General features: G+C 42.6%; 1 protein-coding gene across 1 annotated transcript; it reads left to right on the top strand.

Annotated features, from left to right (window-relative positions):
* Nucleotides 1–60: 60 nt before the first annotated feature.
* On the top strand, nt 61–12,506 carry SLFN14 (schlafen family member 14). The gene is made up of 5 exons (XM_036078678.2): nt 61–152; nt 2,176–3,290; nt 4,778–4,906; nt 6,795–7,509; nt 9,300–12,506. The coding sequence occupies exons 2-5, from the start codon at nt 2,231–2,233 to the stop codon at nt 10,132–10,134; spliced, it is 2,739 nt and encodes a 912-aa protein (XP_035934571.1). The 5' UTR covers nt 61–152; nt 2,176–2,230; the 3' UTR covers nt 10,135–12,506.
* The last annotated feature ends 2,285 nt before the right edge of the window (nt 12,507–14,791 follow it).

Raw genomic sequence — 14,791 nt, 5'->3', positions numbered from 1 at the left:
GTCAATGTTATGAAGACTAGGGGAGTCTGGCAGAGTCCCTGCTCCTCCCAGGGTGTATATCAAAGGGCAGCAGGAGCTGTGACAGAAGGCAAATATTCGGACCAGAGCCAGATGTGGAACTGAAACAGCAAGAGGAAAAGCAAGAGTATCAGGTAAAAAAAAAAGTGTTTTTTTTAATCTCATCCATCTCAACTTAGGGGTAATTTATGTCTGAGAACACAAAGGGCTTAGTAAAAGAGTAGCTCACTTGTAAACTTGTAAAGGACAGCGAGTGAGAAATTTGGGGAAGTTTAGAAAGGATGTTCATATGGAGCTAGAATCTCAGAAAACTTTGTATCTATCATAGTCGTTATCAGCATCCAAGTAACATCAATGAGACTTGGCAGTCCAGAGAGTATAGGTCTGCTAGTTCAAAAGCAATTTGCTTTGTTCTGTGGGCCCCAGCCAGTGGAAATTATAGGGAGACAAATTACAGTTGAAAAATCAGGAAGCCATTTCTAACAACTGTCAGAAAATAGAAGGGTCTAATTTGAGAAGTACTGAGTTACTGGTTGCTGGAGGTGTTCAAGCAGTTGCTGGAAAGCAATTTGTTGGGAGTTGGGAATATTCTAGAGAGGACTTAAGAATCAGACAAATGGGGGCAGCTGGCTGGCTCAGTCAGAGGAGTGTGTGACTCTTAATCTTGGGGTCATGAGTTCAAGCCCTATGTTGAGTATAGAAATTACTTTAAATAATTTTTAAAAAGAGAATCAGATAAATGGTTAGGCCAGAAGATCTTTACAGCTCCTTCCAACACTTCTGTGATCTTATTATATCAATCGAATGTTATCAGAAATTTCTCTAAGAGCCATACTTTTACATTTACCTAGAGAAGATGCTCCTGTATGAAAAAACAATTCATCATGTTGATTCTGGTTTGCCTGGAGGAGTGAGAAGGCAACCAAGAGCAAACTAATGGCAGAGGAGGGTAGCCATCCTGTGGGATGCCTGCTTTTTTCCCCTTGTTGGGTACAAACAACACCCACATGGCCTCTGCTTGGCAAAAATCAACAGAAGAAATGGCTCTCTTTTCCTAGAGGAAGAATTTTGATTTGGGTTAGTAAATATTTTGTTTTGCAATTAACAAAAGCTCACGGGGTTGTTTCTGAAACATTTGCTGCAGAGCCCTGATTTCAATTTGGGTGGCTGTTCTCTGGTCTGTGAAGCAAAAAGGAGATTGACCACAGTTTAATGACTATGTCCCAAAGTCTCAGTTCTCTTCTAAGCCTTAGAGGTTCCCACGGCACAGGGCAGAACTATTGAGGAGGGAAAGAAAACTCCTGCCCCTACCTCGCACTGTGTATGAAGAAATGTATTTTTAGAAGAAGCGTTGAGGAAGGCGCCTGGGTGGCTCAGTCGGTTAAATGTCTGCCTTCAGCTCAGGTCATGATCCCAGGGTCCTGGAATCGAGCCCCGCATCGGGCTCCCTGCTCAGCGGGAAGCCTGCTTCTCCCTCTCCCACTCCCCCTGCTTGTGTTCCCTCTCTCGATATGTCTCTCTCTGTCAAATAAATAAATAAAATCTTAAAAAAAAAAAAAATATATATATATATATATATATATATAAAGAAGCGTTGAGGAGCCACACTGATTTCTGCATTTGGTATCAATAGACGTTCTTTCAGGAGTAAAATTTTTTAATTGTATAAAATAGGGCATAAGGAAAACCAAGTTTTATGTTTGTTTTTATAGCAAGATCTTCTACCTCCCATATACCCCAGGACTATCCTCCCTTAGTTCTCTATTGCCTTCCTTCCTTTCCTCTTTGAATTATAAATAGGAGCATCTTCTGGTTTCAACCTCTGTTTCTGCGTATTCTCTAATAACTTGCTTTGGCTCCCATGCCAACCTATGCCCTTTAGATCTGGGCTCACTGTTGCCACTTTCTGATTTTAAATAAAAAACGACTCAAAACTTCAGCAATGTAACTTTTCCATGATGGCAAAATATTAAGCATTCATCCTCATCTATGCCTGTTCATGCTGGAAAGGCTCGGGGTCTTGGCAAAGTTGTTAGAGAATGGTAATATCAAAGATTATCTCCAATGCTGAAATGTATCTCCAATAATTTATGACTTCAAAGAAAATATTGTAATCTCTGGGATTCTTGTTAATGTAGAAACCACGTTTCTGTCCAGGTTATTTACTGGAACCTCCTTCTGTTACCGTTTGGAGCACAGAGCGGCTGCTAGGATGGCCGGCCTCCAGACCGACATGGAAATGCTCTACCCCGAGACAGTTGTACACGTGGGCAGGGTGAATTTTGGAGAAGAGAACAGGAAGAAGATGACCAATAGCTATCTGAAAAGAACCGAGAATAAGAAAATCATCCAGGCCACGTGTGCCCTGTTAAACTCTGGAGGGGGTGTGATCAAAGCAGAGATTGATGATAAAACCTACAGTTACCGATGCCACGGGCTGGGACAGGATCTGGAAACTTCTTTCCAAAAGCTCCTTCCTTCCGGTTCACAGAAATACCTTGACTACGTGCAGCAGGGGCACAATCTCCTGATTTTTGTGAAGTCCTGGAGCCCAGATGTTTTCAGCCTCCCCCTCCGGATTTGCAGCTTGCGCTCCAATCTCTACCAGAGAGCTGTGACCTCCACGGTCAACCTGAATGCCGGCAGTGCTCTGGAGCTCCTCAGAGAGAAGCAGTCTAGAGCCCAAAGAGGGAGATTGGGGGTGAAGGAGCTGAGTTCTCAGAAAGTTCCCGACAGAGACATTCAGGAAGAGGAAGACATGAGGATTTCTGCCTCAGAGTTGTTTCAAAAGGACAAGCTCACGTATAAGGAGAAACTCAATTTTACCGAGTCAACCCATGTGGAGTTTAAAAGGTTCACCACCAAAAAGATTGTCCCCCGGATTAAAGAAATGCTGCCTCATTATGTTTCTGCATTCGCCAACACCCTCGGGGGATACCTCATTTTTGGGGTCGATGATAAGAGCAAAGAAGTGTTTGGATGTAAGAAAGAAAAAGTGAACCCTGACTTGCTGAAAAAAGAAATAGAAAACTGTATAGAAAAGTTGCCAACATTCCACTTCTGCTGTGAGAAGCCACAGGTGCATTTCACTACCAAAATCTTGAATGTGTACCAGAAAGATGTCCTGTACGGCTACGTGTGCGTGGTTCAAGTAGAGCCCTTCTGCTGTGTTGTATTCTCAGAGACCCCGGATTCCTGGATCATGAGGGACAATTCTGTCACAAGGCTGACGGCGGAGCACTGGGTGGCCATGATGCTGGGTGTTCAGTCAGGTAAAACAGAAGGGAAGTCGTGATCCCCTCCGCAGGGAGGAGCCCCTTCTGTGTCCTCTGTGGCTGTTCTGTCAGGTATTTTAGTTGAAGCAGATAAAGCTATTTTGCTTATAAATATTCTCCCATTACAGGGTTTTTTTTAAAAAATATTTTCAGTTCCAGGGTGCCTGGCTGGCTCAGTCGGTGGAGCGTGCAACTCTTGATCTTGGGGTCGTGAGTTCAAGCCCCACGTTGGGTGCAGGGATTACTTTAAAATCAAATCTTAAAAAAATATGTCTTTTCAGTTCCAAAGACTCAGAATATGAACTCTCTGAGGTCAAGAAATGCTTGGGTGTTAGTCCACTTTGGGAAAGTTTTCCCATCAGCCACGAGTTAGTGAAAGTTCCCTTTTATTCACGGTAACTGCCTGTTGAAAGAATTTTGCAGGCTGATATCCCTAGTCAAAAACATGCACTGACAGTGTCACTCTAAAAATGGTGTTTGAGAGAAACACTGTTTAAGGATGACTCCACTAATTCTTTTGAGGGAAGCTTGTTGACAAACTTGAATGGTTCCTGTAACATTAGGAGCTAACACCCTTAACCAGTGGGCTTGGGGCACCACCAAGTGGGGGAAAAAAACAATGCAAAAAGGAGATGCTGGGCAGGGGTGGGGGTGGGGGAGGTCGACTCCTAGCGGTTTCACTTCCCTTGCAGTCTGGCTGGAATCAGCCCTGGTGATTTCTAATCAATCCGTAAAGGACTTACAGGCTGAACAAAGCTTATCAGTTTGCCTTCACAGTCAATATGTTTCAAATTTGATAAATGAAGCTGGGATCAAGACTTGAGTGATTTTGCTGGATCATCCTCCTGTCCTCAATTGGAGTTTACTTTTCTCATATACACACACCCCAAACTAGAGATCCTGCCACTTTCTGTTCCATCTAAACCTTGAATGGGGGCTTAAACACACTATAACAATATAAAAAAATACTGTGCTTAACTTTTTCTGATTCTGCCCCCCTTGCCCACTCTAAGCCTTTCCTCTTAGGGATGACCGGGAATCAGAATATCAGAGTTAGAAGGAAATGTAAGGGTCACCAGCTCACTTTGGCACGGGAGAGAAGATAAGTGACTTGCCCAAGATGAGTCACACAGTGACTTAGAAGATGGGTGACCCTGCTGGAGTCCCCAGGCTTCCTTTCCTAACCTATGTGAACTGTTTGAGGCATAGAAAGTGTGAGAGTGTCTCAGGCACGATGCACATCTCATGTCAACAGTAGTAAAAGCAATAGAACGAGTTTTCTGGGGTGCCTGGGTGGAGTTGTTTAAGTGTCTGACTCTTGATTTCGGCTCAGGTCATGATCTCAGTGTTATGAGATTGAGCCCCGTGTGGGCCTCGGTGCTGGGTGTGGAGCCTGCTTAAGATTCTCTCTCTCCTCCCCCTCTTTAAAAAAAAAAAGAAGAGTTTTCTTTTTTCTCTGAAACAACTTGCATGTATTTGCTTAGCAACTTCCAGTTTGGCCACCGACTCCAGCTTTCCCATGAGTGTACCAGCTCCATCAGCACTGGGAAGCCCATCATCTCCCATGAAAGTCCTGGAATTGAAGGGGCCTCTACAACAACGTCTGTTTCCAGGTATTCCCTCTTGATTTCAGCTGAAGGGACTGTTTTCTAAAATTCAGTTGCGGGGCACCTAACTGGCTCAGTCGGTACGGCCTGTGACTTGACCTCGGGGTTGTGAGTTTGAGCCCCACGTTGGCCATAGAGTTGATTGATAATAAGTTGGGAGGAATTGGTAGCAATTAGTCCAAGGCTTTCTCCTTAGAGGAGGTCAAATGTAGGATTTAGCATAGTGGTCCTGAAATAATAAATATAATGACCCTTGCTTCTCGGTTGTTGTATCCACATTACATTTTTGTGTACTTTGGGGTTTCCAGTCACATATGGCTTTTGTTCTCCAAATTTGAGAGAATTTAGTCTAAATTCCTTAAGTCTATACCATAAGAGAACTGCCCCTGGGCTTTCCGATGAGAAGGAGGTGAGCCATGGGGTCACCTGGACTTTTCCTAAAGCAGAGCTTCCCAAACTGGGCACTATTGACATTCAAGCTGGACAATTCTTTGTTGAGAGGGGCTGCCCTGTGAACTGTTGGATGTTTAGCAGCATTCCTGCCCTCTACTCACTATAGATGCCCGTAGCACCTCTCCAGCTATGACAAAAAATATTCCAGACATTGCCATAGGCCCCCCTAGGGGGCAAAATTGCCACAGGTTAAGAATCAATGTTCTGGGGGCGCCTGGGTGGCTCAGTTGGTTAAGCGACTGCCTTCGGCTCAGGTCATGATCCTGGAGTCCGGGATCGAGTCCCGCATTGGGCTCCCTGCTCAGCGGGGGGTCTGCTTCTCCCTCTGACCCTCCTCCCTCTCATATGCTCTCTCTCTCTCATTCTCGCTCTCTCAAATAAATAAATAAAATCTTTAAAAAAAAAAAAAAAAGAATCAATGTTCTGAAGGCAAGTTCTTACCTCCCTAAAGCATCAGGTTCACACACACACACACACACAGAAAAACCCTTAGCAGGAAGGAATACCTTCCTCGCAGGAGTGGACCACTTCCAGTTGAGGAGGGGGTGCTAGCAGGCTTTTCTGTGGAGACTCCTCCCTGTTGCCTTCCCCTGTACGAGAGCTGCCAGAAATGGGAACTTCAGAGTCCTGGCCTGTGAAGAGGCAATACTTTCTTTTAAGAAAATATTAATTTTTAATTTTAATTCCATTATAGTTAACATACAATGTTGTATTAGTTTCAGGTATACAATACAGTAATTCAGCAGTTCCATATATTACTCAGTGCTCATCAAGATAAGTGTACTCTTAATCCCCTTCACCTAATTTATCCATCCCCCCCCGCCCACCTCCTCTCTGATAACCATCTGATTATTTATAGTTAAGAGTCCATTTTTTGGTTTGTGTCTTTATTCCTCCTTTGTTCATTTGTTTTGTTTCTTAAATTCCACATATGAGTGAAATCATATGTATTTGTCTTTCTTGGACTGACTTTTCTCTCTTAGCATTATGCTCTCTAGATCCATCCGTGTCATTGCAAATGGCAAGGTTTCATTCTTTTTTATGGCCGAACAATATTCCATTGTATATATGTACCACATCTTCTCTATCCCTTCATCTATCGGTGGACACCTGGGCTGCTTCCATAGTTTGGCTATTGTAAGTAAAGCTACAATAAACATAGGGGTGCCTATATCTCTTCCTATTAGTGTTTTCGTGTTCTTCGGGTAAATACCCAGTTTTATGATGACTGTATCTCTCTAGATATGTCTCCTGAGGCAAGGGAGACAAAAGCAAAAACAAATTATTGGGACTACATCAAAATAAAGAGGGGTGCTCTCTTTGTACCCAAGGAAACCCGCAGTTCCATGGCTAGATTCATTTCTTCCTCTGATGTTGCAGGAATACTTACAACATGCTTTTGTAAATTTTAGTTAGTTACTTCTATCTCTTGCATTTTCAGTGACATGGGAAGAGATACAGTTTAAACCAGAATCCCTCTGTAAGAAGCTCTTCTCAGATCATAAAGGACTCAAGGAATTAATGAAGACACAGATATATCCTTGTTCTCAGGGGATTGTGATATTTTCTAGAAGCTGGGCTAGTGATGTTGGCTTAAGGAAAGAACAGGATGTCCTGTGTGATGCTCTCCTCATAGCAGTGAACAGTCCCCTGGTACTCTATACAATCTTAATAAACCCTGGTTGGAATGGAGGGCTTGAGTATGCCCGAAATACTGCTCATCAGTTAAAGCAGAAACTGGGAACTGTTGGTGGTTACACAGGGAAAGTGTGTGTTATCCCGAGGCTGATGTACCTGCCCAGCACACAGCATAGCCCTGGTGAAATCCTCGTGCACTACCCCCAATCCTACAGGCTTGCCACCAAGGATGAAGTGGAAGATTTGTTGCAGGCCTTTATCGTAGTCTCACTGTGTTCTCAATCTCTTCTGAGTGACCGGCTGGGCTGTGAATTTTTCAACTTGCTCATAGAGGAGCAGTGTGAGTTGCTTTCAGAGAGCCTTCAGGAGACACGAGAATTGTTCATCCACTGCTTTCCGGGAACCAGGAAGACAGCCCTGGCCATAAAGATCATGGAGAAAATTAAGGATTTGTTCCAGTGCAAACCAAAAGAGATCCTTTATGTTTGTGAAAGTGACTCCTTAAAGGATTATGTGACGTAAGAATTGCACTAACTCAACACAATAAATATTTTTAGTTAGTCTTTTCCCCAGTATCACAAAAGTTTAATTTGTGTTTTTAGTTTTAAGACTTCGCAATGTCTTAGCTGCATAAATGTGAGAGCCCAAACTGTATACACATTTCCAAATGATCAGGTAGTTGAGCTATAAATGGGTACTTTGCAATGCCCGGGCTTAAACATCTCATTACAAATTAGCCAACTATACATCACCTTACGTTTCTCTAACTAGAAACATTTTTTTCCCCTACAATCTTTGGCCTTCACTTTAAGAAAAGAAGAAATAAACTTATCTTGCTTTATATATACTTTTTGCTTGATATTTAATGCTTTAAAGTCATAGAGTATTTTAGTTCATTAGACATGATACCTAACAGGAACTTGAATTTAAATACCATATGATTTTGTTTATAAAATATTTTCATTCGTTTGACTTCTTCTGAACCAACAATTTCAGAAAACATGCAAATCTGCCTCTGATTTAAATCTTCACCTTTCAATTTAGTAAAAGAAATGGCTGTTATACAATCCAACAAATGAGGGCAAACTCATTTTAATTTTTGGTTTGGTTTACTTATTTATTCAATAAATCTTCTCTGGGTACCACTTCTATGCTAAGAATGTGTACATTTAGTGTTAGCGGGTAAGAAACATATTGAAGACCCGGCCATAAAGCCTAATAAAGGAGACAAAGAAAAAAATAAGCAATGTGAGTGTTATGCAATTAGTATGATAATAAAGATATGCTTATCTTAACTTAGGCTGGAGGTTGGTCAATAAATAGTCACTAGGGAAGGAGATCCTTGGGCATACTCTTAAGAAGTCAGTAGAAGTGGATAAAATGAGGGCTTTTTAAGCAAAGGGCACACAGCAAATGCAAAGGCACATGAGAGAATCAGAATGGTGGGTCTGACTGGGCCAGTGGGGTCGGGGGGCGGAATGTGGCAGGTGATGAAGTTGGAAAGGAGGTAGATGCCAAATTGTGGAGGATCTCATAAACTGTGCTAATGACTATGCATTACAGGTAAGTTTAAAAATATCCCAGTCAAAAGGCAGATTCAACAAGTATCTGTTGAAGCCCAGGATAAGGGGGCTAAGAACAGTGCTTTTCTTCAAGAAGTCCACACAGTCTAAATTGGGAGAGAACATGAGTAGGTGTGATTCAAGGCATAGGGAGTAAAACCCCAAGGACTGTATATGTAAAATCAGGAAATCTGTAGGAATGAGTGATATTAGTTGGATCCAAATTAGAGGAGGCAAGAAACAGCCAAGTTATGTAGCCAAGGTGTATAAATATATAAGTTTTTTAACAAACTTGGTTATATATACTTATAAATTTATATCTATTTATTATATATATATATATTAAACATGGTTATTTCTTGCCTCCTCTAATATGCTGAAACATATTCTAAAGGAAAATTGAGCTAAGGAGACACAGTAGCAGTTCCAGAGAGCCATAGCCCAGTAGCTGTTACCCTCTTGACGTGTCACAGAGCTCAGCAACCTCCTGATGCTTTCCTTACGAAAATCTAGAGAGGCTTTGGTTTTTACTACTTACAAGTAAGTGGGGGAAATAGGACTTGCTTTAGAGGAATTTGTACTAGCTCATACCTCTTTTGCACATAAAATTATGTCTCTAGGGACCTGCTCTCCAGCTCTAAAAAGGACAGAAAGTTAAGTAATGGTAGTAACAGGCATAAATTATTTTTGAGATTTCCTTTACATGTAATAAGCCTGAAACCTTATTCTCTCTGGCATCCTTACAGCCAACAAACCACCTGTCAAGCTGTGACCCGGAAGACCTTCTTACAAGGGGAGTTCCTAAAGATTAAGCATATAGTGATGGATGAGACTGAGAATTTCTGCAGCAAATATGGAGACTGGTACTTGAAGGCCAGGAGCATCACCCATCCAAAGGTGAGGGGAGCTGGAAGTGAAAACCTTCATCGTGGGATTCTCTGGATTTTTCTGGACCCTTTCCAAGTCCGTCATGCAGATATTAATGGCCTCCCCCCTCCATCTGCTCAGTTTCCTCGAAAGACAATCACCAATGGGATCCACTGTGCTCTAGAAATAGCAATGGTCATGAAAGAAGAAATGAAGAGGATCAAAGCCAATCCGCCCTCCAGCATGTCCCCAGACACACTGTCATTGTTCAGGGAAGCTGCCTATGAGGAAGCAATGTGTGCCCTGGCCCTGCCTGGGGTGTGTGAGACAGAGACTAACCTGACTATGGAACAGATTGTAAAACGGGTGGCAGAAAGGTGTCACGACCTGTTCCAATGTGGCTATCGGCCCAAAGACATTGCAATTCTGTGCAGGAAAGGGGAGGACAGAGGACGCTACGAGCTTGCCCTACTAAAAGCAATGGAATTATTTGAAGCCCATGGAGCAACAAAGGTTGCGTTCAGCCAGGCCTCTGGTGTTTGGGGCAGTCACATCATTTTCGACAGTATTCAGCAGTTTTCAGGTCTGGAGAGGAATATTGTATTTGGGCTTAGTCCAGAATGCGCCCTGTCAGAAGAAGCTCATAAGCTCTGCTTTGCCTCACGAGCCATTAAACATCTTTACCTGCTCTATGAAAAGAGGGCAGCTTTCTGAAAATTATTTTAACAATACAGGCAGCCAGAAAGAGCAGAGTCCCTTCTCCCAGGCACCTTCTCACGTATTATCAGTGAGGAGATCAAGGCACAGTAAGTATGGCGCGGAACCACAGAAATGTCTCTCGGGAGTGACCCTTCCCTTCTATGTGCTGTCACTGTCCTCTTCCCTGTACGGTCCTAGCAGACTGATGATTGGTCCCCTGCCTCTGGTTTTCCTAGTCCAGTCCATCTTTCAGGGACCAGAGGTTCTCCTTCAATAGAGAACGGAGTATGTGACATCCCCTGCCAATGTATCTGCAGTGAGTCCCCAAAGTCTTCAAGCCAAACCAATTTCCAAGGCTTTCCATTCTACACCCTGACTTACTCCCCTAACACATCCTTTGTTCTATCTCCTCTCCCAATATGTCTAAGGCACCCCAGCCTTGCTGGCCTATGTTGGGAGTGGTAGGTAGGATGACCTCCAGGCTACTAACTTTGGGTATCTCAAGGGCAACACCTTGGTTAGCACCTCCTACTGGCTATGGGTCTCAAGCTTTATGGGCCTAGAACTTGATTTCTTCTTTGTGCTAAGTATGGCTTAGTCTCTTGGGGATGGCTTTATGCTAATCAAGCTCACAAAAGACCGATGCGCAGATGAAAATCTCACTCTGCCAATTTACAGTGAGGATTGTAGTAATAGGTGGGCCAGAAGCTTTTGCTAATCAGTATATTCAATAGTAACACAGGAGGCCAAATTATATAAGCATAGCTTTGCGGCGATGGTAATCTCATTCAAATGTATGAAGACTCAAAGCATTGTTAGACTATTGTGATCATCTCTAAAATAGGGATATTTCGACCACAAGAACTAGACAGGTCAGGTTTACAAAATAAAGCAAATTTAGAAGGCTAAGGGTGACTAGGTATTCCATATCCTCTGCCTCAGCTGAAATTTCTCTTCTCTCCTAGTTTCTAAAGTTTCCAGGTTGACCACCAGCCTTCTTCCTCACTCCTCCCAACACACACACACACACATTCTGCTCCCATTCATTCTCCACCTGTTGATACATTCACATAGGCTCCAAACCGCTTATACTCTGCTGCTGGCCTGGGAAGTGGTCTGTCTCTAAGAGGCCTTTGCACATCCTTGAGCTCTTCTGTTATGATTTGGTGTTAATGTTACTCTAATTCTGAGTTTCCAGGGAGCCCAGAAGGCAACTCTACCACCTACACCACCCCCACCCCCGTACACACTCTTGGCTCCTGGCTGTGCTCTCTTCTCAGCCTTCAAACTCTTGTCTGCCCCTCTACCTGCTGAAATCCTTGCTTGCCATTCAAGTCCTTGTTCAAATGCCCAACTCCTCAAGTAAACTTTCACCACCCCCTACCTTAAATTTGGTCTCCCCTTTTGCAGCCATTCTGTGGCTTAAAAGACTTCTGATGATAGTGCCAAACTCATTCTAAACCGTGCCAGAGAAGTAGCTGTTGGCATCGTCAGATCTTCACAATACCTTCTTATCACGTCTTCTTTCCAATGTATGGGAAATAGAAATAAAAATCAAAGTTCCCTTTCTCTAGTCAGCTCCCCAAGTAGCGAAGCCAATGCTGTGCTCTTCAACGCAATCTCGCTGTCCTGTCTGTAAGGATTGTTACGTTGCTTTGGAAATACTCCGATTTCCAGATTGTTTTTAATTCTGGAAAGGTTTAGGACAACCTTATTGATACTGGGGAGGCATGAATGCAAAAGAGAGTGTGGAAGTAGTCCTCTGGCTATAATTTCAGATAAAACCTATCAGCTTTCCAAGGGGTGAGAGAGCAGGCAGGGCTTGGAAAAGCATTCCTAGTGGCCTTTTTAATTGCCCAGGCCACCAGATGGGCCAGTCTGAACCTATTGGCCAGCTGTCTCGGCGAATGGATTGAACAGAAGAACTTCTCCCCTGCCTCTTGCTGCTTCAGTTACTTGACATTTCCTCCTTTGTACATTTCCTTGGGGTTTTGGGGGTACTTTGGGTGGGAGAAATAAAGTTCAACAATTAATTAGCTTCTGATGAAGGTAAGATACCAGTGCATGAACATTTGGATAATGGGAGATGTGTGAATTCTCTAAAAATAAAGAGTCAAAAGTGGAGAGGGATTAGGGGAATAGAAAACAGGGGCGCCTGGGTGGCTCAGTCATTAAGCGTCTGCCTTCGGCTCAGGTCATGATCCCAGGGTCCTGGGATCGAGCCCCGTATCGGGCTCCCTGCTCAGCGGGAAGCCTGCTTCTCCCTCTCCCACTCCCCCCTGCTTGTGTTCCCTCTTTCGCTGTGTCTCCCTCTGTCAAATAAATAAATAAAATCTTTAAAAAAAAAAAAGAAAGAAAACAGGGAATTGCTATATTTTAGTCATAAGCCTCACTACCATTCAACTTTTTAAAACGATATGTATATATTATATAATTTGATGAAATAATCATTTTTAAAAGAATTGTTTTATGTATCGAATTGGAGAGTCTATCAATTCTTAGTCTCCTCCAATAGCTCAGTTTGGCTTAAAGTAGAAAGCCTAACTCAGTGGTTCTCAACCCTGGCTACTCATTAAAATCATCTGCCCTGCGGCACAGAGGCTTTAAAAAATCCCTGTGACCTGGGGTGTGGGGGTGGCCCAGATTGTGCAGTGGATTGAGCACCTGACTCTTGATTTCAGCTAAGGTCTGGATCTCAGGGTCGTCATTTCAAGCCCTGTGTTGGGCTCCACTTAAAACAAACAAACAAACAAAAGACCCAGTGATCAGGCCAGTCAACCAATTAAATAAGCATCTCTGGGCATTGGCTTGAGCATCCATATTTTTTAAAAGTCATACAGATGATTCTAATATACCACCAGGTTGAGAACTATTGAGCCCAAGTCTGTTCTTTTTGTCCTCAAATAGATGTGTACACATATTTCTCTTCCCATCAGACCTTGAGAGTAAGGATGGTCACTTACACATCTTTATTTCCCCAAATGCTGCTAGCGCAGTGCCTCAAACGTGGCAAGTGCTCAGTAACTATTGCTTGAATGGACTTGCTGCTTTCAGAAAATTGGAATCTGCTAGCGACAATGCCTCTATTCACTGACGTGGATATCTAATTTTGGAGCCTTCAAAGAGGTCAGTGTGGAGAATAGTCAGCACTGAAACAATGAAGAATAAGAGAATGAAGGAATTTAAACTGTTTTTAGGCAAGAGGTAAAATTAAAGGTCCATGTTGCTGGAAGTTCATTAGATTTGAGTTTGAGATTTGGAACTGGTGGGGACTGAGAATAATTGACTTAGAAATCTACTTTTCTACAGACTCTTAATATACTGCATAAAACAATTCGTTTGATGAAATAACTTACCGTTATAAGCATCTAAAACTTACTTTAAAAAAGAAGGTGATATACAATTCTATTGTGTAAGTTTAAGAAATGGACAAAGACAAAATTAAAAGTTCTTATGTTATCCAGGCATACCTTTTTTTTAATTTTTGCTTATTTATTTCCATTCTTCATTGATATACAAAAAATGATCAAGTTGCACAATTTTATATCCTGTGTGCATTTTCTCCATTGAACCTTTTTGTAAAGCATTGTTGTAGATTGCATTATTGTTCCCAATACTTCATCACTCTCCGTGCTATACTCTTTGTAGTTCCTAATATTAGAGCGGGAGGATATCCCCACCCCACCCCGTGATGTGGGCGTGGCCATGTGACTTATTTGGCTGATAAAATGTCAGTTGTGATGTGCACAGACGCTTTACCATTTCAGAAGTATGACTGTTCTCTTGGGCTTCTGTTCCTGCCATGCAAAGATAGGTCTCAGGCAGCCCACCAGTCACTGATGAGTGACAGATGTGAAACGGGCTTGCACTCAGCTCTCGGCCTGAAGCCAAGTTCCACCGATCCTGACTAGGTTAGCCAAAACCCAGCTCACAAATGCATATGTGAGAAGTGCCTGCTTAGTATTGTCCGCCTGAGATTTCAAGGTTTTTACAGCATAATATTCCAGCAGATTATAATTTTACACTATCGAAACTAAGCCAGGCACATAGGCATACAGCCTTTTCTTTCTTTGGTATGTTTATAAACCCCCAGAGATGAGATTCCTGGATCAAAAAGGTGGCCTAGATAAAAGATTCACCTCATTTATGTAGTATTCTGATGGGAAGTGGATAGGAAAGGCCCAAGGACTGTACCTGACCATGCAGATGTGTTGCCTTAAATAAGAGAACAAGATGCTGACATCAGATTTGATGACAAAAGGGCACTGGTGTCTCAGAAACAGGTGCATGGAGAATAAAACCAAGGCTCATCACCCTAGCCCAGGACCTAAGAGGAAGATCTTAACTTGGAGAATTACAGATGGGAACATTGTACAACCTTAACATGATATGGAAAAAATACTCTGGTCACTTAAAACCTATGTAGGGTACTATCTCAGAGAAAAGACAAGATAGGATGTCTCTGACCATAAATAGGACTTTTTTCTGAAGAGAAACTGTAGCATGGAGAACCCCATTTAGGGAAAGAGGAGGAAGTGGAGAGGTAAACTAGATTTCCTAAGAAGCTGAGCTGCCTCAGTTCCCCCAAGGTTTTAGGGAGACTGAACATTAAATTGTTTTTGAGAAACTTCAATTGGAAATAAGTACAAAATTTAAAATAACTGTATGTTAT

Source organism: Halichoerus grypus, chromosome 2 (genome assembly GCF_964656455.1).
Source record: "Halichoerus grypus chromosome 2, mHalGry1.hap1.1, whole genome shotgun sequence".
Taxonomy (NCBI): Eukaryota; Metazoa; Chordata; class Mammalia; order Carnivora; family Phocidae; genus Halichoerus; species Halichoerus grypus.
The sequence above is the reverse complement of the archived record's forward strand: the minus strand, read 5'-3'. Positions and strand labels throughout refer to the sequence as shown.